This window comes from Crinia signifera, chromosome 2, assembly GCF_055691185.1.
Source record: "Crinia signifera chromosome 2, ASM5569118v1, whole genome shotgun sequence".
NCBI classification, from domain to species: domain Eukaryota; kingdom Metazoa; phylum Chordata; class Amphibia; order Anura; family Myobatrachidae; genus Crinia; species Crinia signifera.
Window position 1 is genome coordinate 266,961,709 of NC_139218.1, and position 25,861 is coordinate 266,987,569.

Here is a 25,861-nt window from a genome sequence, read left to right on the forward strand (position 1 = left end):
CACCCTGGGCAGCTGCCTACTGGGCGCCGCAGTCATGATAGGGCCCGGCAATGCGCTAGAGTGGAGTTGAGCTTCTAAATGTAGACGGGAGGCTGTGTGACTCTATGGGGAGACTTGGGGAGTCTGCATTTAGCTGGCAATAGGTGTGCCGTATTTAATGGGTGCAGCTAGGGAGATGGAGGGATCCCAGGGGTGGAGAGCTTCATGGGTGACGGTGTAATGGGGGTGTGCAGCGCTAAGCAGTGCCAGGTCATTGTGGCACTTGTGGTGCCACGTGAGAATACTGCTGTACAACGTGGTTTATGTGTCAACCTATTAACGGTGAACCTTGTGTAAGGCGTCCTAAATGTGCTCAAATTATAAACAGTTGACTTTGCACTTGTTGACCTTATAGCGGTCCACCTATTGTTGATCGACCTTGTAATTTTCGACCTTGAAACGGTCGAAATATTTACCGGTCAACCTAATAGCGGACGACCTAGCGATTAACGACCTTGTACTTGTCGATAAAAATGCGGTCGACCTAGATACAGGTCGACCTAATAGCGGTCTACCTTTCTGCCATAAGACCTTGCATATTTCGATCTAACTATGATCGACCATATGCTACTGTCTATCTATACACTTTCGATAAAACCGTACAGTCTGACTAACGGCTTCGTCCAAAACACCGTCGATCTAATACTCGTCGACCATATATATTACTATTAAGTTGTGTTCATTATTTGCAGTGTAAAAGTGTGTGAAAAGTGCTGCATATATGTGTGTGTTTAGTAATGTTCCATTTAAGCTGCAATGGTTCCAATTGAAGCAGTGACAAGCGTGTAATTAACAAGGAATGAGTAAAGGAGTGGATTGTATTGTGTTCACCTGACATTGGTTGTAGTGATTAGGCGTTCCGATTGCCTAGCGCATGACCGAGTGGTGTCCGCAAAGTAATACTTGCTTATGGACACCGCATATTTCTTGCCTTTTTGTTCGCGTGCATTCGGTGTGCTGTCCGAATACACGCCTACCAAAATAAGTGCACTCCCCCGTGTCCGTCCATGTTTCCGCCCAGTTTAGCCCACTTTGAAAGTACGCCCCTGTGTCATTCCGAATGACGCCCATAATACGCCCATATTTCACAAATGATTGCGGTGCACATTTCTGTGCGGTATTAGTGAGTACAAGTACGTAGACCATGCGTGGCACATGCGCATAGTGTTCCCCGCGCATGCGTAGACGGCTAAAAAACGGCATCCGAAAGTATACGGAAATGAACGCACCAACCAGAATAAGGCCCATGGTGCTTTCACTTAAATCTCAAATTCTCGCCCTTCATGTACCTCTTGGACCTGCTAACCTCCTTCTGTGTGCCCCTCTCTCCATATATTTATTTTATCTCATAATGTTTTTTTTTTTTCTTCCAGCAATTTATTACAAGAATTTTACGATAAAAGTCTAAAAGCTATGACAACTTTTTGATGATTTATAGGACTTTATTCTGCTTCTTGTATACAATGATTGTAAACTTACTGTATACAATTTAAATTTGAATTTACTTTATCTGATTGTACCTGTTTAACAATTGTTAATTTAATTTAAAAAACAGTTGGAAATAAAAAAAAATGTTACTTAATAATAATTATATTATTTATAAGTAAAAATAAATGCAAACGTGATTAGCATATATATATGTACATGTTTGTGAAATGGTTTTGAAATGAATAAGAAAATGTAAAAATTTTTTACAATGTAGAGGTGATGAAGGAAGCGTAAATGGAAAGAGGATAATAAAAGACAGCGATCAATGCCATTAAAAAAAAAAGAATTAGCCATCCAAGGTGCAATTATCATTATTGATCATTTATATAGTTTAACATTTTTATTTTAAGAAATGCTTTAGTTAACAAATATATAGCACATCCAATAAAAAAGTGATACCCAATGTTCTGGGTCACCCAAAACAAAAGTAGACCATTCTGGTTTGGTTGGCACATAGGGGCGCATGTCATAGGGATTCTGGCAAGGTCAATTACTGTACTTGACATTTCTTTTGGAGACACATTCTGTTTCATCACATTAAGTTGGGTTTCTCAACTCCAGTCTTATTTACAAAGCATCGTGGTCAGATCATATTAATCTGTGCATGCTACAGCCAAATACGCATTGGAAAATGAGGTGTATTTACTGCTGAATTTGTAGCCGAATACAGCAGTACAAATGATTGTAAATTTGCTGATCAAAAGATCTCTATGGCCATTTACGGACGAGTTCTATCGATGGTGTCGATGGTGTTTTCTTTCGTGAAGCCAAATTCGGCTGAAGCTGCCGTCATAAAAACATTACATCACACGAATTTGGCTGATTGTAAATTTACCGGGCACCGGGTCCCGGCCGTATATTATATTAAATGGGTATGAATGGGTGCATCCGTACCCATTCAATCTTAATAAATGTCTCCCTTTGGGTCTATTGTTATGCTATATAACATAGTTTCTTGAAAGTTTAATTACAGACTGTGATGGCTTCCCTGAATATTAAGATCATCATAATTGCAGCAAAGTTATCCAACTTTTTTACTTCATGAACTGGCTCACTTTTCTTCACTATAACAAGTAGCATTCGTACATATGTAGGTACGAGCTTGTCCTTTTATGGTATTTAGTCTCCAGTTTACTTTGCATAATTCTGTCAACAGTGAGAAAAAGGTTACAGAAGTCTACCAAGCCATAATAACATGGGAAACAGCTGCAGCCTTGTCATCTTTAGTTCTATTCCTCAATCTTCAGAGGGGGATAACATTGACTTTAATACTAGTCCTGGCAATTCAGCTCTAGAGTGGGCAAGCAGCCTCCCCAGTGCTATCTGGAGGTGTATGTGCTTTCCCCACTCAATGGGGCAGATGTATTAAGCCTCAACAAGAGATAAATGCAAGGGTACTAAAGAGAGATAAACGTCCAGTCAATCAGCTCCTTACTGACTTTTTTCAAACATAGCCTGTAACATGGCAGTTATGAGCTGATTGGCCCTTGAATGTATCTCTTATTAAGGCTTAATACATCTGCCCCACTACCACCTAAAGACATTCTGTTGGCATGCATATGTAACTATGAAGATTCCTCCTACATGGGGCTCTGGGTAGAAGCTCTCTTAGTAGGCCAGTCAAAAAATATATATTTATTTTTTGTAATACAAATATGATGCAACATGGTATATTGTATGTTTTAAAAGTCCATGGCCACTTATATTAGTAGTAACTCACCAATATTGCCTGGTGATCACAATAGCTACAGTAATATTGGACCACATATTTTTAGTAGTAGGGGTGCCCATTCGGTTTTAGCTGTCATTATGGGTGACACCCAACACTGAATATACTGAAAATGTTTGTTTTCTGTAGCATGGGGGTAACATTGCCAGGTGGCCACAAGTTATCATAAGACAATAAGAACCAATGGGCTTCTTAATTATTTGTAGCCAGTTTTAGGGATATATTTCACTATGCCTGGACTCCATTACTTCTCTGTAATTTAATGTCTGTTAATCAGTGTGCCCACCATACCATAATGTTTATGTGAGCCCACCACTTGGATATATGTGAGCCCACCACTTGGATATACTGTATGTGAGCCCACCACTTGGATATATGTGAGCCTACCACTTTTAATACAATAGGGTGATAAAGGGACTTAAAGCCTCCCTCCCAGCATGTTTCATTTAATCAATGTTCTTGTAAAAAGTGATGCTACTGTAACATTTATCTCTCAAAGGTTTGATACATCACCCCTAACAGACTGTTCAACACCACTTTTTTCCTTCTTATAACAAAGATTGTAATCCCTTATTGCGTAATCTCTGTGTAATTAGGAGGATCTATCCATAAATTGTATGTGAAATATTCTGCTTTACATATACTGAGTTACTGTTACTGCTCAGAATGAGTGAAAAGTTCAATACGGCTTCAGGTGGGTACACACTACCAATCTGTATGGTGGGAACAAAAATCTGTATTGTATTGGAGCATATGACAATCAGCCATTCACTCCCAAATGCTGGAAAACAGACAAAAATGATTGTTTATATACATTTGTAAAATCAAATTTAATCAATTTTTCTGAATGACCATTGTCTGTTTTCCTACATTTGGGAACTTATTTTTGATTCTCATATGCCCCTATAAATGACCAGATATTTCGTTTCCACCATACAAATTGAACAGATACTTCTTTAACTGTGTCTCCAGTTTAAGGGCCTTATTCTGGTTGGTGCGGGCGGGCCGTACGCGTACGTTCCGGGGTTTTTAATGATCTGCGCATGCATACCATCTCCAATGCGCAGGCGCGAACACTCCACAACGCTTACGGACGGGTCTCTCCGTGCGAAAAAACCTGTACGCAAGAGTACGGGCATTGGGGGCGGCATAGGGGCGTGTTGAGGGGAGCGGCCGAAATAATGAGGGAAAATGGGCGTAAACATGGGCGTACACGGGGATGTGCACCAAAAATGAACGGTGCTACTACCGCACGATCGGCTAAAGCACCGTTCATTTCGGACACAAAACAGGCGGCCGCCAACCGCCACCTCAGACCACCCCTACAGATACCGCATGACAGCGTGCGCCTGGGTTTGCTAATTTACGCTGATTACTACTCAAACACATACACCTGAATGTAATAAGCAATGCTGCAGTCTATTAAGTCCAAACCATTATTTCACTACCTGCAAGCCACACACAGCACTAAAACACCTTGGAAGCTTATCTTTCTATACTTCTCTACATTTAAAGGTTTGTTTAATTTAAGGTAAGAATCTTTTTAAGACCTGCTTATATATGCTAAGGTAGGTATTTGTTAAACAGTTATACACATTCACTACGTGCTTTCATAGACTTTACACAGTAGCACACTCAATCTACAAAAGTCGACATGTGTCAACGTTTTCACTGTAACATCAACATAAGTTGATCTAAAAGTAACAGCAATGTGGGGACACATAGATAGTGATTAAAATGCAACATTAGAACATAATAAATATACATGTAAGGAGGGTTAAAATGTATTTTTATTAGGGTGTTCATTAAGGTAGACAATTGAGGTAATATAAAACAATAATTGAATAACAATTAGAATAATTCATTTAATTGCCTTAATCATAGTTGAAAGGCTTGATTTGCAGGTCCATATATGTGAAGGGTATGCCAGCGTGCACGGACGTACGCTCACTCTCATGAGCGGTGACATACGCTGAGTTTTCCATTGAAAACAATAGAGACCCATCCGTGCACGGTGGCGTACGCTCAGATAGCCACAAGAAGTCGGTGGGAAGACGGACGAGAGACGTCCGTAAACGGGGGCGTACGCTCTGTTGTACGCCAGTTGTCGGAGTCTAAGGGCTGATCCGTCCGTGTACGTTGGCGTACGCTCAATTGTACGCCACTCCCCTTCGACGTTGTTTCTGGCCGTACGTATGCGGCAGATTTGTGGGTGGACTTAACCTCAACGGCCGCGTACGGAGAGCGTACGTTAATATGGAACGTACGCACGTTTGGCCGCACCAACCAGAATAACCCCCTAAGTGAGGTCTCCCTAACTCTTGATTTTGGCTATTGGAAGACAGCCTCTGGCAGTACTAAGCATAGACTGCTGCTGAGATTAGAGTCCTGCTCCGCAATATCTATACAATGAGTGGGATACAGACCTACAGACCTGCCCCTGCAGATACTGGCCAAAGTCACAGCAATTGACTGCTCGGTCTGATCTTTCTTTATATAGAAGGAGGATGGGTTGCTCTATCCTCCTGCCTCTTATCCGCTGTTCTGGGCCTCTCATCTGATACGGCTCCTGGCAGCCATGCAGTCTCCATGCAACACATGGACTTCCTCACTGGCAACTGGTTTCCGCCAGCTACATACTCAGGAGGTCATTTTCCCATAAACTGTCATGCCAACTGTCATTCTTCCTTTTACATGTCCTTCCCTTTTGCCATCTCATGGTGCACACTGCTTAAAAGAGTTAAGGTACCTGGGGCACTCTAATAGCATTATCATTATATTTTACAGTTTTCATACAATTATCTGTGGACTTACTATTAAGCTAAATAAAATTCTAATTGTAATTACATTATTCCCACCCTATGCAACATACCAATAAGCCTAGTGACACAATGTAACATGATACTTGCAAAACCCCAATTCCCACAGTATAGGAAAGCAAAGAAGAGCAACAGCCAACAATGGGATAATTATTACTAGCTTAATACTTGAATTGTGATATAAATATAATACTTAGTAATATATGTACATAATTCCAATACTTTAACCTACCTACACCTTTCTACTATTTCATATCCCAATCTGCAAGCACAACAACTTTCATTCGGTTTTAATTTACCAGTTTTAATTTACCAAGTATTCATCCCTCAGAAACACAAGCACCCAAATACACAATACACTCAGGGAAAGATGTATTAACTCCTTCACTGGCAATCCGAGAAATTTTCTGGGCGATGCTTCAGTGGTATCACTGGCATTCCCAGAAAATTTCTTATTCACATTACACTACACAATAGTGCCCTTTACACATATGCCTAGAGTAGTAGTATCCTTTATACACAAAATAATTCCCAGTCGTAGTGTTGTGTATATACATAATACCCACAGTAGTAGTATCGCTTATACACATAATGCCTCAATAGTAGCACCCATTATAGACATTATAATGCCTGCAATAGCAGAGTCCATTATGCACGTAATGCCCACAGTAGTAGTGGTGGGCGTTCTCATGCTAATGAGGCCATGACACGGGTGTGGGGGTGCCACCCATTTCCTTCCCAGCGTGCACGCATATGTAAGTGACTTGAAAGTCAACTTTATATGCGTGCACCTTCCACGCTTTAGCGACAGCATTAAAGCGGGATCACGGCAGAACGCGCCCGACAGCTTCTAAAGTCGGGCCCGTTCTGCCATGATCCCGCTTCAATGCTGCCGATGGATTGTCACGATCCCAGCCGCAGATCGACAATCCATGGCCGTTTTCGTGGCCGCGCCCCCTTTGCGCTGATCGGCAGGCAGGACATTGAATCCCGCCTGTCGTTCAGCTGTCGGGCTGACCACAAACGGCAGGGATCGACAGCCATGATCCTAGATTGAATACCCCCCAATGTCTGTAGTAGCAGCGCAGTTGAAACAGATAATGCCTACAGTAGCAGCGCTTTTACATACATAATGCCCTCAGTTGCAGCGACATTTACACACATTATGCCAATTGTAGCAGTGCCATTTACACGCATAATGCCCATCGTAGCAGTGCCGTTTACACGCATAATGGGGGTGATTCTAGTTGAATCTCTCCACTGCGTGTTCGCACAGGGGAGCAATTTTTAGAGACTACGCATGCGCATAAGTATTTATGGGCATGTGCAGCCTCTGTGTGCGAGCAGGCACGGCGAATGGGAACGCCCAGTGTTTCATGGGTGCTCCCATGGAAATTCACCAGTGACACGGGTGCAGGAGTTGGCAGCTGATGTCAGAGGATGTCAGCTGCATGCCCGCTTCCTGTACAAGGCGTTCGCATATGTAAGACACCAGAGAGGTGTCTTACATCTTCGAGCACTTGCAAAGTCAATCGATGGTCAGCAACCATCAAATGATTTTGCCCCCCGCACGCAAGGCTGCAAATGGCTATTTATACGAAACAACCATTTGCATGCCTGCAGGGAAATTCAGCATGCGAGGGCAGGTGGACGCTCGTACGGGTGCCGGGCGGTGCTAAGAGGATCCACAAAGCTGAAAATTGCAGCTTTGAGGGTCAACCAGAATCAGACCCAATGTTCCCAGTAGCTGCACCACTTCTACAAATAATGCCCCACCAACACACACAGACTCATTCTCTCACTGATTGTCCGCACTTACTTAATAAAGCTTGGCTGCCAGTGCCTCTGTCACTGTGACATACAGGAAACAAACCCTCTCCAGTGTAGCTTCACCCATTCCCCATTTAGCCACACCCCTTTTCAGGAACCGCGGCACTGGCTGTTTTTTTTTTCAGTTTCTATTGCGTTGCGTTCAAACTAGGAAGTGGGACTAGTGGAAGAATTTGCTAGCGGAGCTGCTGCCTGCCTGTGCTATGCTTTGACAGGCAGCGGCAGCCAACAGGAACTGAGCAGAGAAATCAGCGGGGATGCAGAGTGGGGGATAGCGCCTCTCTAGGCTGGCGCCTCCCTGCTTTGCATCCGTCGCTGAGTGGGTAGCGCTGGCCCTGCTCATTTCTCCTGTAACCATCCATTTCCACTATGCTAGATGACATTTAGGGCCAGATGTACTAAGCTTGAAAAAAGTGATAAAATGGAGAGTGATAAACCACCAACCAATCAGCTCCTACCTGTAATTTTTCAAACACAGCATGTAACATGACAGATAGGAGCTGATTGGTGGATTATCACTTTCCATTTTATCACTTTTCAAGCTTAGTACATCTGGCTCCATGTTTGCCCCATCTCAGACTTTGGGGTTCTAGGGTCTTGCTTGTTGTATACTTTTAATGGAACAATTCCATATTGTACTTCAGTGAAGAAGTGGATTTTTAGCAATGTAATAAAAATGGGCATATGTTAACAATCTCAGTTTAATTAATACATAATAAATAAGGCTAAACCAATCAGTATTTTAACAGTATCCATTTTTAAAGATTTCTATAAAGAAATAGGAGGTACACTATTGTTCAATGTTGTTTTTGTCACTACACCTTTTGAGTTTCTCTGTCTGCCTCTGTATGGAAGCAACAAAAAAGGGGAGTCCAGTTCTCTACACTACTTTCCTTTATTCCCTTAAGTATTGTTTATGAAAAGCTTTTCTGTACTGTATTGGTTCTGTACATTCATTCTATCTGTTAAGCGCCTTGAGTCCTATTGGAGATAGAGCGCTAAATAAATAAAATTATAATTATATAATATATAGTTGCTTATTTCACAGAATCGAGTGAATTACCTCATATAATGCAGCAGGTAACAATGCAATGTAGTGGGTGCAGGGCCGGTGTAAGGCTTTTCAGAACCCTAGGCAAAACTTCAACCTGTTGCACACACACCCCCCCATACTGCCATCAATAACCACTTTCCAACCTAAAGGCAGACTTGACTAACATTCTGGAATGGCAGGGAGGCTCACAAAAATTGGTTGGTCCTCCCAGCCCCACCCCAGGAATGGTGGACAAGTCCCCTGCTTTCCCTGGAGTCCTCCCTTTGCCATCCACAACAGAGTACAAGGAGGAGGGAACAGCAAAGTAGGGAAGTATGCCTCAAGGGAAAGTATGGAGCCGAGTTCTTAGACGTTCCAGAGCAGACGCCTGCATTAAGTACAACAAGGATCCTCAAAGACAGCCTTGATTTTTTGATAGACAGACTTGGTGGTGCCCACCAGAGCCGGCACCCTAGTCAACTGCCTAAAGCTGCCTAATGGTAGAGCCGGCTCTGAGTGGGTGATTGTTTCTCTGCTGCAGACTTCTGGGGAGGTTTGGCAGTTATTCAGCTCTTTTACATAGCGCAACATGAGAGAATGCAGATGCTGAAAACACAAATTGGAATTTACCGTATTGCAGCCCTAATCCATCTCTGTTCCTGTCTGTATGAAAATTCACACTTCATTAGAAAATGTTACAATCAATTTTTTGCATCTGCTAAATTTTGACAATGGTAATAATTGTTGGAACTGTAATATTTGATATTAAGGCAGCAATGAAATACAAAAAAAGTGCATTTGGCATATTGGAATGCACGTTTGTGGAAATACAACATTTTCTTATTTATTTTGATTTATAATTAATGCCACCAACTCTGCATTAACCCCAAACAGTCTGCCTTCTCAAACTGCCTCAGCATACAGTCAAGGCAAGGAGCTAGAACTCATCTCGACTTAGCAAATTAAAGGCTGCCGGATCAATTAATTAAGAAGTTCACACCTTGTCAGTCTGTTTCTAGTAGCTGAGATCGTTCTAATTTAATGCTGAAATTGACTTATCTGCCCAATCTTGTAGACAGGAAAATCCTTTGTATTAGCCAGCATTCCCAGAGGGAGAAGGATTTCATTTGTTTTTTGTTATGTTTTCATTATTGAGATTTAGCTACACCAGGCAAACAGTTCTTGCATTATTTTATCTAGTATTGCTTCCTCTGTTGGTGCATTATTTTATACAGCATTGGCTCCTATGTTGGTGCAAGATCATGCAGAATGATTACGATTGATGATTATCACATACTGTATTGATGGTAAAAGCTGGTCAACAATGATCAAACAGGGGAACAGACCAAATAGTACAGGGAGATAGTAAGTCTTAGTGTTGCCAGCTAAATTGGTTAGCATAAAGGTTTTTAAAGTGTTATTACATGCTGTTTCTGTACAACTGGAGACCAACAGGACTCCACAGTAAAGCATGCATGCTCCATGGAGCCAGGGGTGCCAACAGGTTGGCCAAGCCAGGTAAAATGGAGGGGGCATGGCTACTGGGAGGGGGTGTGGTCATGTCATGTAAGAAAAAAAATAGCTAACTTGTATGGTCAGACGCTGGTGGGGGTGCAGGTGTGATTGCACACCCGCACAGGAAGAGAGAAGACAGGCTGCCGCTGCCTCTCTCTCCCCAGCAAAAAGCAGCATGTGCTGGGCTGTGGTGAGAGGCTGTGCTGCAGTGGCAGCCTCTCATCTTTATTCCCACTGCCCAGCTCTTTGCTATGAGGGAGGGGGGGCAGGACTTGGGTTACTCCATCTGAACTTGTATTACAATATGATAATTCTTGGTACAACAGCCCTCTCAGATCTGCCGCTTAGTATCTACACAGGAGCACTACTCCTCTACAAATGCAAACAAAAAAAGGGGGAAGTAGTATACCAGAACAGATCTCAATAGAACCAATTAAATGTATATAGGTTGCTGTTATGTTTAATCACAACTATACAATCAATGTCGATGGAGCAATATCCAATTATCCACTCCCGATTCAAGGTGTCCACATGGAACCACACTGACCTGAGTGTTGTTCTCTGTGTGCATGAAAAGGCTTCTTTACAACATATCCTTCACCTTCAAATTGGTAAAAGAAAGAGGGAGGAAAGATCTCTATGTATCATTAATGACCTGGGAACCTATGAGTCCCTATGTGCCAATAAAGGTATCTTTACTCCAACTTCCTTTTTAAACAGCAAGTGTCACGCTCTTAAGACAAGTACTGACCTGGGAAATATTCCCTATATTTATGTAGCAGATTCTTTACTTTCGATACATCATCAAACTGGTAATCTCACCAAAAGTCGTTTATTCAAAACAGTCACAATAAATAAAAATTCACAAGTAAATAAAAACAGGAACAAGTGGGCCGATATGGACAAATAAATTATATCCTTCTCAACCATGCTGACTTGGAAAAGTTGAATGTCAACTGATGACATGGGTAGACATGGGTCCCTCCTGTGAAAAAAGTACCCTGTGAATTTCAATGATGAGAAGCAGAGGGGGTGTGACTAGTGCTGTGTGTGAGTGGCCAGTGCAATGTAGGCATGTACACCCCTACTCTATTAGCCCCAATATATTATAAAATATGTAAAAGTATTTAAAAAATGCATCATTTTGTGTGGAAAATAGAGATACAATTTTAACATCTAGCCAACTGGTGGCTTAGTCATCATCATGTTGTCATGATGCTGGGCTTATTTTTATGTGGAGGCTTGAAGTTGTAGCGCCATCTGCCCCTTTGTCAACCTGGCCCTGGGCACTGCCATATTGGATTGACCAGCTGACTCTGGTTTCTCCCAATCACAGAGGTTACATTCCACCTGACCAAAGGAACCAATGTCTAATCAGTGCATCCTATTTAAACCCTTCACTTGCATCATTGTCATTAAGACTTGTATCTTCCCACTTCCTGGTTTAAGTATTAGCAGCACTGCTTCCTGAAATTTGTTTAGATTGTTAAATCTACTGTCTCTGGCACATTCCATTGTGTATCCTCAGGCTCATCAGTTCCTGTTCTCTGCTTCCTTTTCACCTAGCCTGCATACCTGAGCAGTTCCCACACTGCTGTTCATCTACAGCTTGCAAAGACTCCAGACTGATAATTATTCTTACAGCCAATACCTGCATGCATTATCATTCAGCCTGCAAATTGCACATCTGTTAACTGTGTGCATTATCACTCTTAACCTACAGAGCACACAACTTACATCTGCATGCATTATTCAGTCAGAGTGCACATCCATTACCTCCTACAGAGTGCACAACTAATACTGTTTGTGAATACCATCCATCACCAGCAGGGTGCCTACCCTCATAAGTGTTTGCAGTTACTTCACCAGCAGAGCCTCCTCCTGGCCACTTGATTGAAAGGATTTCCAGTAAGTGCCTAATTCCATTGCAGGACAGGATATCAGTTACTCTCAGCTTAATCCTTCATTCTGACTTCCAGTACTGTTCAGTTCTGATACTGTAAGATTAGCTCATGTGATATTATATATAAAAAAAATTCATAATACCATTAAAGGTGCATACACACAATGCAATTTGAACTTCTGATTTTGACTATATAGTCAAAATCGTAAGAAAAGTTAGCACAAATCGATGATATGCTCAAAAAAGTATTAGACTCTGCAGGCAATCCAATTTTGACTATAGTGTATACAATCTAGTGTTCAAGTATAGTCAAAATCGGCAATAGTCAAAACTGAAAGTGAATATATCCAAGATTAAATGGTTCTGGGCTCCTGGGAGTTCTAGGGAAATTGTATAGTCTAAATTGTACACAGCCAAAATCTCATAATGTGTATGAACCTTAACTTTGTTATCTCCAGCCCCATCCAGTCTTGCCCAGTGGTCCCAGTTCAGAGCCTAAACAAAATACAGATCCGGACATGCAGCAGGTCATGTACTTTTCTGAGTCAAGAGTAGAGATCCTAGTCTATTTGTGGGTAACTATGGCTATGCAGGACAATCAGGGCACGTGCAAGGCTTCTCAGCACCCTAGGCATAACTTCATCCTACTCCCCCACCCCTGGGAAGGTGGCCAAGTCCCCTGCTTTTCCAGGAGGTCCTCTGCACCCACAACAGAGTACAAGGAGAAGGGGCAGCAATGTAGGAAGTATGACTCAAGGGAAAGTATAGAGGTGAGGTCTTAGAAGTTCCACAGCCCCCGCCTGCATTAAATACTACAAGGATCCTCATTAACATCCTTGATTTTTTGATTTGCAGACTTGGTGGCGCCCCCCAGATACCGGCGCCCTAGGCAGATGCCTAAAGCTGCCTAGTGGTAGAGCCGGCCCTGAGGACGATGTATTCCATAACTGTCAGGAAGATGACACTGATATTTGCCCTGGACCACTGTGCTATTTGTTTGTACATTCAATTTGTGCACCTTAGTTAAAATGAGTGCGTATACTGTAGAGGAATATTTCCTCATAATGGGCATCAGGTTGGGGCCCACTACACATTAAGAAACACTAATTTAAGTAACATGAATATTCATTATTTGATTTGGTCCTACAGGAAGGAGGGTGGGCTCACTAAAATAAATCTAATTAGATCTGAATCACGTGATCCGGTGAGGTCTGAATCGCCCTCTTTCTTCCTAGAGCTTTACATTTTTTTCAGGACTTTTTTCTGTTATTTTCCATGTGGGACCAGAACCAATAAAAAAAAAAAACAATACTATAACATGCCAATTTTAATATAGTTGGGTACAAGGGATCTTATTAACTAATTTGTGTTTGCTTATTTTGTTTAAACCTGTAGAGTTAGCCTTGTTCATTGTACTATCACTCCTAGGAAGACAAACATGGTCACTTCCCAATTTATACAATACAGGGGATAACAAGAAGTGTTTTAAATTGCACCAACACAGCCAAAGTAGGTGTACTCCCACTTCACATTTTGTATACTGAAACAACAAATAATGAAGGTAGCATAGAAACCTAAAATTTGACAGCAGTTCAGAACCATTTAGCCCATCTAATCTGTCCCTTTTTTTAACCATATTGTTACCTCAAAACCTATTTGATCCTTATATCTTTGTAAGGATATCCTTATGTCTATCTCAGCGGTGCACGCAAGGGGGGTTTCCAAGTGCCCATAAATCCCCTTGATCGGCCAACTTTTTGTTATTTTTGTGGGCTGCCAATGTACTGCTGCTTTCACGTACCCGGTGCAGCTTCTCAGGATGAGAGAGCTGATGAGCTCTCTATGCTTTGCAAAGTACAGCAGGTGGCTAAGGGGAGCAGCAGACACTGAGCAGCGGCAATAACTCGGAAGCAGCAATGGCAGGACGTCAACTATGGCAACTGCAGAAGGCATTCTTCAGTGAATGAGCTAGGCACTCTGAAGCTGCGGGAGTTGCAGGATCCAACAGCAGCAGCAAAGGTAGCTAGGCAGCAACAGTGGCTAAGAGGGGTGGGTGTAGATTCTGTATGGTGTGTGTGCAGATGTGTATATATGAAACACAGTACTTTTAGTATATCCCCTTTAGTAATATATATATATATATATATATATATATATATATAATGTTATAGTTGTAGACCGCACTCTCACTGGGGGAGGCAAAAGCCAACGGTGGGGTGTCCTGTGAAGGGGTGCAGAGGGTACTCCGAACTCCAATAGACAGAAAGTGGTTTCTCTAAATTAGAGACACAGGCACTCGCCACTTTATCCAAAAAACAGTCAAGTTTTTGATAAAAATCAAAATGTTTTTATTTCACAAGATGGGTAGAAAGGTCAAAGGGATAACATCACCATGCTCCGACGTTTCGGTCCGTACATAATGGACCTTTATCAAGGAGCGGTACAGGTGAGTATACAGAGGAACATCAAAGGTACAGGTGCGGCATGTCTACTACTGCTCCATGCTGGTTTGCATGCAGCGCACCTTGATGTTCCTCTGTATACTCACCTGTACCGCTCCTTGATAAAGGTCCATTATGTACGGACCGAAACGTCGGAGCATGGTGATGTTATCCCTTTGACCTTTCTACCCATCTTGTGAAATAAAAACATTTTGATTTTTATCAAAAACTTGACTGTTTTTTGGATAAAGTGGCGAGTGCCTGTGTCTCTAATTTAGAGAAACCACTTTCTATATATATATATATATATATTTATATACACACACACACACACATATATATATATATATATATATATATATATATATACACACACGTAGATACACACACACACACACACACACACACACACACTACCATTCAAATGTATGGGGTCATCTGAAAATGTAATCTTGCTGTTGAGTGTATATTTTGATTTTGAATGATTTGGTTTTCTTTTTGTTTACCCTGTATGCCCCTTTCTCCCTTCTTTTTCTTTGAAAAATCTATTAAAAATTAAGGTACTTGTTTCCTAGCACGGCGCCCATCGCATTGTATACCATAAGCCATACAATGGTATGCTATGCGATGCGATGTTACGCTTAAATGTTTAAATCGTATACCATCACATTGTATGCTATATACAATGGTTTACGATTAAAAAATTGTATAAGCATCCTAATGGGTGTTTTCAATGTTAAAAGCACCCCCACTATCAACGCCAACCCGAAGCATGGCGAGCGCAGCGAGGCCGCGAGGGTAGGCGGTATGTGTCCTCCGACTTTTTCATACCCCCACTATCCACGTCGGCGTGGAGTTGATCTTAGATAGTGTGGCGAGCGCAGCGAGCCACCGAGCCCAAAGCGTGGCAAGCGCAGCTAGCCCCGCGAGGGGATACGGAATACATGTAAAGTAATACGCATCCCCTCGCTTATACAATTAAAAATCATATAGGGTGCTTAAATCACATCGTCACATGCGGCTATATGGCATGCGATACAATGCATAAGATGCCATACGACTGAAAATCGTGGGCGCCGTGCTAGGAAACAAGTACCAAAGTTAATGTTTAAAAAAAAAGTTTGGGGTCACCCAGACAATTTCTTGTTATACCTGAAAACTGACTTTCATGAGTTGCAAAATGAATAGAACATACAGTCATTACATTGGCAAGATTAAAAAAAATTGACTTTTATATGAAATAATAATTTTTTCCTTCAAACTTTGCGTTCATCAAATCATTTTGCCACAATTACAGCATTGCAGACCTTTGGTATTCTAGCTGTTAATTTATTGAGGTTATCTGAAGACATTCAACCCCACGCTTCCTTAAGCACCTCTCACAATTTCGGTTGGCTTGATGGGCACTTCTTGCGTACCATATGGTCAAGCTGCACCTACAACAGCTCAATGGGGTTGAGATGTGGTGACTGTGCTGGCCACTACCTTACAGAGGACAGAGTACCAGCTGCCTGCTTCTTCCCTAACTAGGTCGTGCAAGATTTGGAGGTGAGCATTGGGTCATTGTTCTGTTGGAGGAGTAAATTGGCTCCAATCAAGTGCTGTCCAAAGGGTATGGCATGGTATTACAACATGGATTGATAGCCTTCCTTATTCAAAATCCCTTTTACCTTGTACAAATCTCCCACATTACCAGCACCAAAGCAGCCCCAGACCATCATATTACCTACACCAGCTTGACAGATGGTGTCAGGCACTCTTCCAGTATCTTTTTACTTGTTCTGCATCTCACAAATGTTCTTCTGTGTGATCCAAACACCTCAACGTTCAATTTGTCTGTCCATAAAACTTTTTTCTAGTCTTTCTCTGTCCAATGTCTGAGTTATTTTGCCCATATTAATCTTTTCCTTTTATTGGCCAGTCTCAGATATGACTTTTTGTTTGCCTCTCTGCCTAGAAGGCCAGCATCCCAGAGTTGCCACTTCACTGTAGACGTTGACACTGGCGTTTTGTGTATACTATTTAATGAAGCTGCCAGTTGAGGACACCTGTGGCATCTATTTCTCAAACTAGAGACTCTAATGTACTTGTCTTCTTGCTCAGTTGTGCTTCGGGATCTCCCACTTCTCTTTCTACTCTGGTTAGAGCCTGTTTGTTCTGTTCTCTGACAGAAATAGTACACACCACTGTAGGAAATGTTCAGTTTCTTGGCAATTTCTCACATTGAATAGCCTTCATTTCGAAGAACAAGAATAGACTGTCAAGATCTTTTTTTATGGCCATTTTGAGAGTATAACCGAATCCACAAATGTGTTGCTCTATATACTCAATTAGCTCAAAGGAAGGTCAGTTTTATAGCTTCTCTATCAAGAAAACCCCTTTTCAGCTGTGCTAACATAATTGCACAAGGGTTTTCAAGGGCTTTCTAATCATTCATTAGTCTTCTAACGCAATTAGCGTGAGATGATAGATAGGACTAGTGGGGTCTGACTGAGGGGAGAAGCGGCAGTGTTATGGCATGTAACCGCCAGGATCAGAGGTTTAAGGCAATAAACAGGTAATAGTAGATTCTGTTGTGATTGAGATTATAGCCCAATCTCGGGTATTATTATGAACTGGGGGTGGGACGTTTGATACCTGTTGGTAGCATTTAAGGCTCACATTATGCTCAGGGGGTTATGCATTTTAAGGGAAGTTAGTGGGGGCCTTAAAAAGGTCTCAAGGCAGACCAAAACATTGGCCCACAGCCCACTGTCATGCACTTTAACATTGTTGGTATGTTGGATTAAATCTTTAATATTCTTTAAGCAAGACCTGTCAGTGTCCTCTTATTATTCAATATATGCTGGATGCAAGGCTGCCAAGAGAAATCCTGGGCCCCGGTACAACAGTGTCACGGGGCCCCCCTGGAGTGGCGAGCTACAGAAAAGAGGTGTGGCCATTAAAAGGATATAGGGGTGTGTACCACACCATATACTCTTTATGCAACACAATAGTAGACTCCTTATACTTGCCCCTTACACATTATGCTACACAGAATGAGCCAAAATTCACATGGAGTGTCGTAAAATTCACATTATGCCACATGGAATGACACAAAATTCAAATTATTCCACATGGATTGTGCCAAAATTCACATTATGCCACACAGATTGTGGCAAAATTCAGGGACAGTGAGAGGAATGGTGGGGATGCAGGGAGAGAGATGGCGGGGGACAAAGGTGCATAGAGCGGGATGGCGGGATGCAGGGACAGAGACGGTGGTGACGAAGGGCCATAGGGTGGGGACAGAGATGGTGGGGACGCAGGGACAGAGACAAATTAGGTCTAGAAGGTTATTTCTATGTAAGGGATGGCAACAGAAATCTTGGGGCCGGTACACCAATATCACTGGGATTGAAAAATGCTCAATCCCGGGATTGGCATCCCTAAAAGAAAATTGCCCCCTGTGCCCCCACACTGACTTACTTTTTCTGAGCTGCGGAGGGGGGCAGGCGGCCGCAGCGCAGAGGCAGGCGTCAGGTAGACTTGTGCGACATGGGAGGCCCGGCGGCGAGCAGGTTCTGGCGTAGGGTATGATGTGGGAGGATGTGGGAGGCCCGGCGGCGAGCAGGTTCCGGCGTCGGGTATGATGTGGGAGGATGTGGGAGGCCCAGCGGCAAGCAGGTTCCGGCGCTGGTGGTCGGCGCTGCGGCCTGCACAGCGTGACCTATGATCGAGACACGCAGCGCAGGCCGCATGCCGGGTCGGGAACAGCCGGGCAGTGTCTGAGCGAGCGATACATTATGCCACACACCGCCATTTCTCTGAAACATGATGCAGCTCACCACAATGCATATGATACTATGCTGCACACTGTAATGCCCCTGACACATTATTCCACACATTGCAATGCCCCTCACACCTAATGCATACCTCCCAACTTTGGCAGTGGAGAAAGGAATATATTTGCGTGCCAGAGGCAAAATTTTTGGGCGCCGTTTTGTCGCTGTGAAGGCATGGCCAGAACTGCTGGCCATGCACTCAGCCTCCCTGCCTGCCTGCCTCATTAGACGCATGCAGTGTCTAATTCCCGCAGGACCGTCCCAAAAAAATGGGATGTCACACAAAAGTCGATACACACTGACTATGCCACACCACATTGCCCCCCACAGTAAGGATTCTAATAAATTATAAATGACCTGCTTGTTGCCAAGGGGGTTAATGTCCGTTGCCAAGGTGGTTAATGTCCGTTGCCAAGGGGGGTTAATGTCCGTTGCCAGGGGTTCTTGCTCGTTGCCAAGGGGGGGGGTTAATGTGCATTGCCAGGGGTTCTTGCTCGTTGCCAAGGGGGGGGGGGGGGGTTAATGTGCGTTGCCAGGGGTTCTTGCTCGTTGCCAAGGGGGGTTTATTGTCCATTGCCAGGGGTTCTTGCTCATTGCCAAGGGGTTAATATGCGTTGCCAGGGGTTATTGGATGTTGCCAAGGGGTTAATATTTTTTGCCAGGGGTTAATGCTCGTTGCCAAGGGGGTTTTCCATTGCCAGGGGTTCTAGCTCGTTGCCAAGGGGTTAATATGTGCCTGTGTGTCCGGCCACCCGCCCATCAGCTGCAGCTGCCCCTGCTTTACCTTGCCTTCCCCTGCGCACAGAGAGACAGACGCTAGAAGTCATTTTTCACTTCCAGCGTCTATGACAGGGAGCACAGCTCTGCAGCGTTACCAGGAAGTGCAGAGCTGTGCTTCCTGTCAGACGCTAGAGGTGAACTATGACTTCTAGCGTCGGTCTCTCTGTGTGCAGGGGAAGGAGAGACAGGGGAAGGCAGGGGCAGCCGCAGCTGACGGGTGGGTGTCCGGACACATGGGCGTGCGGGTCCTTGTCATCCCGGCGCACCCGCAGCCCAATAAATATTTTTTTTAAAGTGTGTGTCCGCCGTCCCGGGCCCCCCTGGCAGGCCCGGGTCCAGGTAAAATGTACCAGCCCCCCCTGCCTCTCGGCCGCCCTGGCTGGATGGACTGGTTTTTCTGGGACACCTGATCTGACACCCCGGCAGTTGTTACTTGTTGGAGGAGAGTGTGATCCTTACATTTGGAAATATATATGTATATGTAACAAATCATTGGCACTCAATTGTCTTTGTAATACATGTATTGTTCAAAACATCAATACAGATAAGCAGTGTTTCAAGGCTCAGAGCCCCTTTTTTAAGTTGAATAAAGATGCGCACAAAAAGAGGCGCTAAGCCTCTTAATGTCGGTTATCTGTATCAATATAAGTATCACAAAGACCCCCAAGTGTCAATGATTTGTTAAATATATGTTTGTTTGGATCGCAGAGAGCACCAAAGGCAGTAATCCTTCATGAGTGGAGCGCCAATCCACTTACTATTTATATAAGCATATATGTACATATGCCATATATGCACCGAGGGTTATATCATCTATATATATATGTCTAGTGTCTGTGTGTCTCCGAAACACTGCCATTTGTTGGCAGCAAGTGAAACAACATCTACTAGCTTTCAAAGCATTTGCTTTGAGCAGGCTTACTAGTATACATACTAGTATACACACCATATACATATATATACATACACACACATATATACACACACACACATTTTGTGGCACATAACTGGAACCCCCCTTTCGAAATCCTGTGTTTGCCCCTGTATCCCATGCATATTCCTCTTTCTTTTAGTCTTCCACTTCTGATAATGAGAGATATTTTTTATAACATGTAAAGATAAAAATAAATATGATATAACACACACAATTATTTACAGATGTCACATACTATATACAAACTACACTTGGAAACAATCATTTTTTTTGCATAATTGGAAGAAAAAGTTACAGAAGTGAGGAGAAAAGTATTCCAAAAAGGTGTCCTTTGATTAAAACTTCAGATCGTTTAAAAATAAATAAATAAATAAATAAATTAAAGTATAAAAAATTCCAAGTACTTAAATTCTGATGTAGTATAAAATCTATATCTACAATGGCTCTTTATTAAGTAAAAAAAGACCTTGATAAAAGCATTGGTCCAGATTTCCAATAGTAAACTCTTATTACACCATGACCGGGCTGTAATGGAAGTCGATTTTAGTGGCCGGAAAAAGTCTTATGAAGTCAGAAGTTAGAATTGTCGACTTTTTCAAGGACCTTGGCCAATGTAAAGGCCATGGGTGACATTCTATGCTATGCGCTAAATGCGCATGTTTTATTTGCGCACCACATCGCCGCAAATCGCCTATTTTAAATTCGCATTTTTCAGTCAAAATGCGCATATTTAATGTGATGCGCATTGGAGGCTGAAAAGTGCGAAGAGGGGCGATTTGCAGCAAAGTGGTGCGCTGTATTTAGTCCTGAAAATGTGCGATTTTCATGTCTGAAAATCGCACATTTGCAGGACAGCGCAAAGTGTAAAAAAAAAAAACAGCGCGGGGTCCCCCGCCAGAGTATAACCAGCCCCGGGCTCATTAAGCCGGTGCTGGTGACATAAAATCAGGGTCCCCGACAAATAGGGGTCCCCTTGATTTTATGAAACCAGCACCAGGCTCAAGGTCCGGCGCTGGTTCCCAAAATACGGGGACAAAGTGACTAGCCAGCAGGGTAATGCCACAGCCGGGGGAAACTTATTATATAAGCTCCCGCGGCCAAAGCATTAACCCCCTGGCTGGTCAGCATGGGCAGGGGTCCTGGGGAAGTGGGGACCCCTCCAATGAAGGGGTCCCCCCCTCCAGGACTTACCAGCCCATGCTGATAGTCTGGGGCTGTCCCCGATGCCCCTGGGCGGTGGGCATCGGGCTGATGACTTGTGTAAAAAAAAAGAATTAAAACTATTGTTTTATACTGGCGAACTATGAGTCCCAGCAAGCCTACCCCGCATGCTGGGACTTGGGGAACCACAAGTCCCAGCATGCGGGGCATTAAAGGGCCCGCTGGCACTTGTAGTTCTGCAGTGCAAAAAATAGTTCACAAAATCACACTGACACACTGTAAAATAAAACTTTAATACACACAAAACACACACACACTGATACTTACCTACCTTGAGCCCATAGGTCGGTCCCTGGATCCTGGGTCCGTCCTCCGGGGCTCCAGGGCAGAAGAGTCCGGTTCCGGGGCCTTGGTCCTGGTTCCGGGGCTGGTCCTGGGGTTCCGGGGCTCCTGGGCTGCAGAATCCGGGGTCCGGGATCCGAGGTAGTCCCCAGGGGTACCTAAGGAAGCAAATCCAACTCACCTGGTCCCTGGCGACGACCTCGGAATCCTCTCCGGTGACAGCGCTGGTCTCATCTGCTACCGGCTCGCAGGACTTTGACAGGCGCTGAAATGTTTCCTCCTCGGCGTCTCTGCACAGAATGATTTCTTGGCCAATCAGGAGCCGAGAAAGTCGGCTCCTGATTGGCCAGAAATCATTCTGAATACAGACGCCGAGGAAGTAACATCTCTGCTCTAGATGCGCTGGTTATACTCGGGCGAGGGACCCCGCGCTCGTTATTTTTTTTTTTAACCCTTTCTTTTATTTTTTACAGCAGAACCCTGCACAGAACATTGCGATCTGTGCAGGGTTCTGGCTAATTCGCCTAACAGACCCTGGTCTGAAATAAGTGCGATAATTAGTCACCTAAAAAATGCGATGTGCAAATGCGCATTGCATTAAATAAGCGACTTGTATAGTTTTCTCGCATTTTTATTCAGCATACCTTAACGCACATAATATGCGATTTCAGTCCCTGAGCGCATCCCATTAAATTAACGATTTAATGGGAAAATGCGATATCGCCATTTTGTGGTCTAATTACCGCAAAAAAACGATAATCGCACAGCATAGAATGTCACCCCATGTGTCTTTTAACACTACAAATGCAGATTAGATGAGACTTCTTATGCTGATTCTATTACACAATTACAGCACATGGGCAATAACATTTTTTTTTAATTATTTCTAACTATAAAATCAAAAATATACTTTGATTTCTTAAAAGAGAACATGATCTGTTCATGTAATATTTTAACATGTTTTTCCTATAAAATGTATTTTATTGGCATTGTTATGTGAATAGGACGCACAAGCAGCTTCTATTGAATGATATTACCACTCACCCCCCCCCCCCTAAAAATCTGACTTTATAGAGCTGTTTAATATGAGGCTTTCTACTGTAACTTAGTTTTCCTCTGCATTAGCTGAGTTAAATGTTTAACATGGGTGAAACATCTGGATCCTACTTTTTACTGGGCACTCTTATTCAGAGCAAAAAACACCTGATGTTACATGAATTTCGTTGCCATTACATTGGCTGACTTTGTAAAGTGTCCAATTTTTGTTGACGTTTTACAAAATCAAAGCAAAATTATCTTCCATCACATTCCAGCCCATATCGAATGAAGATGGACTCCTCACAAAAATCGCAGAACTGGGCCCTGTAATCACTTCAGTGATGTTTAATATCCATGGTTATACCTTAGCTACTGTACCATTCTCAATCCACTATGGTCTGGTTCTGAGAAGGTCCTGTAATACCCTTCTGTAACCAATGCATTTTGACCTAGGTGGTCTTTGTCAAGACAATCTTGACAAAGACCACCCAGGTAGCAAAACCGGTACTTATGTATTATCTGGGCTGCCGATTTTTTGATTGTATGCCTTAACTTAAGGCATACAATCAGATGCGATGCAATATCGCATCGCATCGCATACGACCATATCGCATGCGATGCGATGACCCGATTTTTCCATAGGATTCAATGTTAAAATGGACTGAGTCCATTTTAACATGGAATTCAATGGGAAAAAAGGGGTCGTTTCATACCCCTACTATCCAAGTGGGCATGGAGTTGGATATAAACCTGTGGCGAGCGAAGCGAGCCACCGAGCCCGAAGCGTGGCGAGCGAACGGTATTCTGTGTCCGCTCGCCACGCTTCGGGCTCAGTGGCTCGCTACGCTCGCCACAGGTTTATATCCAACTCCATGCCCACTTGGATAGTAGGGGTATGAAAAGGACCCCTTTTCCCATTGAACTCCATGTTAAAATGGACTCAGTCCATTTTAACATTGAATCCTATGGAAAAATCGGGTCCATCGCATTGCATCGCATCGCATGCGATATGGTCGGATGCGATGCGATGGACCTGATTTCAAAATCGGCAGCCCAGTTAGTACATAAGTACCGAAAAACCTGTCTGAACTACTTTTTACGTCACTTTTGGAATGTAATTACACATGCTGTGACTTTTTCTTGTATTTATACTTAGTAAAACACTTGATTTTTTATTTTATTTTCTATATGATGTAGCATGGAATTGGGGGGCTTCACTTGCGCTAAAAAAGTGTGAAAGCTGCTCAATGAGTATAATGATGCAATTGTAGAAAATGAGCGCTAACAGATAAGAAAATAATTTAGAATAAAGAGACAGCAAGGAAGAAAAAGGCAAAAAACACCGGCAAAGAAAAGCTTGTTAAAAGTATGTTTACGCTCCTTTATAGGAGTGTTTTAAGAGTCCATGGGGAGTACTGTCACTATCCCTACCTCTATCCAGGCTATGCGTGTGGTGTTTATGGAGCTGGTGGCGGTGGTTGTTAAAGCCGCATCTTTCTCCGCTCCATCACTTCCACTGCTGCTGCACGTCTCAGCGCTGCTGGATGAAGGTGTCGCTGGGCTTAATCTGGGTAGCGGGGTGAGGCAGTCAGGATCTTCTCTCCTCAACGGGCAGCAAGGATCAACGCGTTTCATGCGCCAAGCGCACTTTTTCAAGATATTTCCTGCTCTTATAGAAATTGTGGTTCCAAAAATTGCACACTAGTGATGCTCTGTGTTGTTCAGTGGTGATAGCAGTACTGACCTCATTAGCCATTCATTGGTCAATAGCTCAGCCCCAAGAAAAGGATGGCAGCATAATGAATTGTCTTCACTAGTATTTATTTTTTCTTGAAAGACACCAAAATACTCTATTTTCCATATAAAGATAAGAATTATTGGTGAAACTTTAAATGGTTTGCTTGGGCACCCAGGAGCACCCAGGAGTGACACCGTCATTATCTATTGTTTCTGTGTACAACAAAGGAGTGATTGTGAAAAACCCCAATGCTTTTCGGTATGTTATTATATTCATCTTAATCCCTTGACATAACATAGGTCAAAAGTTATCGTTTTCTCAACTGTATATGTATGAGCTTTATGCATTCAATTATGCATTATCATTGCCAATAGATATACTGTATGCTACTGTGTTTTAGAGTTACTGCAATATATGTTGTCATTAATGTATCACAGCAATGGCTCAACCAGGTGGGTATTGCAATAGATGTTTAATGTAATCTCCTATTTTGAGTACTGTACAGCCCTATACTGTAGTTTACTGAAATTACAGAGTTACAGTTTTTAGTGGAATTCTGATAAATCTCACCTTGGTTCAGCAAAAAGTTATTGGTTGTTACACCACGTCCCTTTCCCAGTTAATGCATGATTTCAGCACTCCTGACAGATTGCTCCAATATATTGCCCTTTTGGGTTTTATATATATCTACTATCTGTCAGAGATTAATAGACTGCATTTGATGTTCCATTGGTCATATGCTGAAAGCTTCTTACATGATAGATGATGTCGTCATCCTCAGGTCTATAGAAAACCCAGTTAGGCTCAACCTATCTTTATCTCATTGATGAAAGCAGATTTTACAGCAAACACTGCTATCAGATGGCTACAAGGGGCCAGGAGGGTACATAATATTTGGGGTATAAAGTGGGTAGGAATTTAAATGTAGAACCAATTTAAGAATAGTATTGTTCCTTTTATAAAAAGTTAGTGCAACTCAAGAAGTTGCCATCTCTTTTAAAAGCTATTACAAGCCAACTATATATTAGTTAAAAGCCTGTCAAAATGACGACTTTGCCCCTATCTGCTCCTACCTCCAATCTCTGTCTTCACCGCACCCTCCACTTTATGTTAAAAAGTTATTTGGTCCGTTGAGTGGCCTCTAGCGGTCACCGGCGGTACTTCACCTCAGGGGTGAGGAGTATTTAGCCATATCAGCATCAGCTCAAAAGGCTGCCTCCTCCCCCGCCCCCGATGACACGTGGCCA

The 25,861-nt window shown here is 42.9% G+C and overlaps 1 protein-coding gene and 1 non-coding gene across 4 annotated transcripts in view; both read right to left on the reverse strand.

Moving 5' to 3' along the window:
- Nucleotides 1-25,861, reverse strand: part of GABRB3 (gamma-aminobutyric acid type A receptor subunit beta3) — a 357,556-nt gene that overhangs the window by 185,607 nt on the left and 146,088 nt on the right. The window contains exon 1 of one of the 3 annotated variants that reach the window (XM_083168570.1): nucleotides 5,683-5,908. The exons of 1 other annotated variant lie outside the window; for it this stretch is intronic. In XM_083168570.1, the coding sequence (XP_083024696.1) occupies nucleotides 5,683-5,813 (131 nt within the window). In that variant the 5' untranslated portion in view covers nucleotides 5,814-5,908. Of the gene's footprint in view, nucleotides 1-5,682; nucleotides 5,909-25,861 lie in introns of those variants that run through there. One more of the 3 variants, XM_083168573.1, reaches the window with a different exon arrangement.
- LOC146061871 (U4atac minor spliceosomal RNA) lies at nucleotides 24,560-24,669 on the reverse strand. The gene has a single exon (XR_014471313.1). It is a non-coding gene; the product is annotated as a U4atac minor spliceosomal RNA (small nuclear RNA).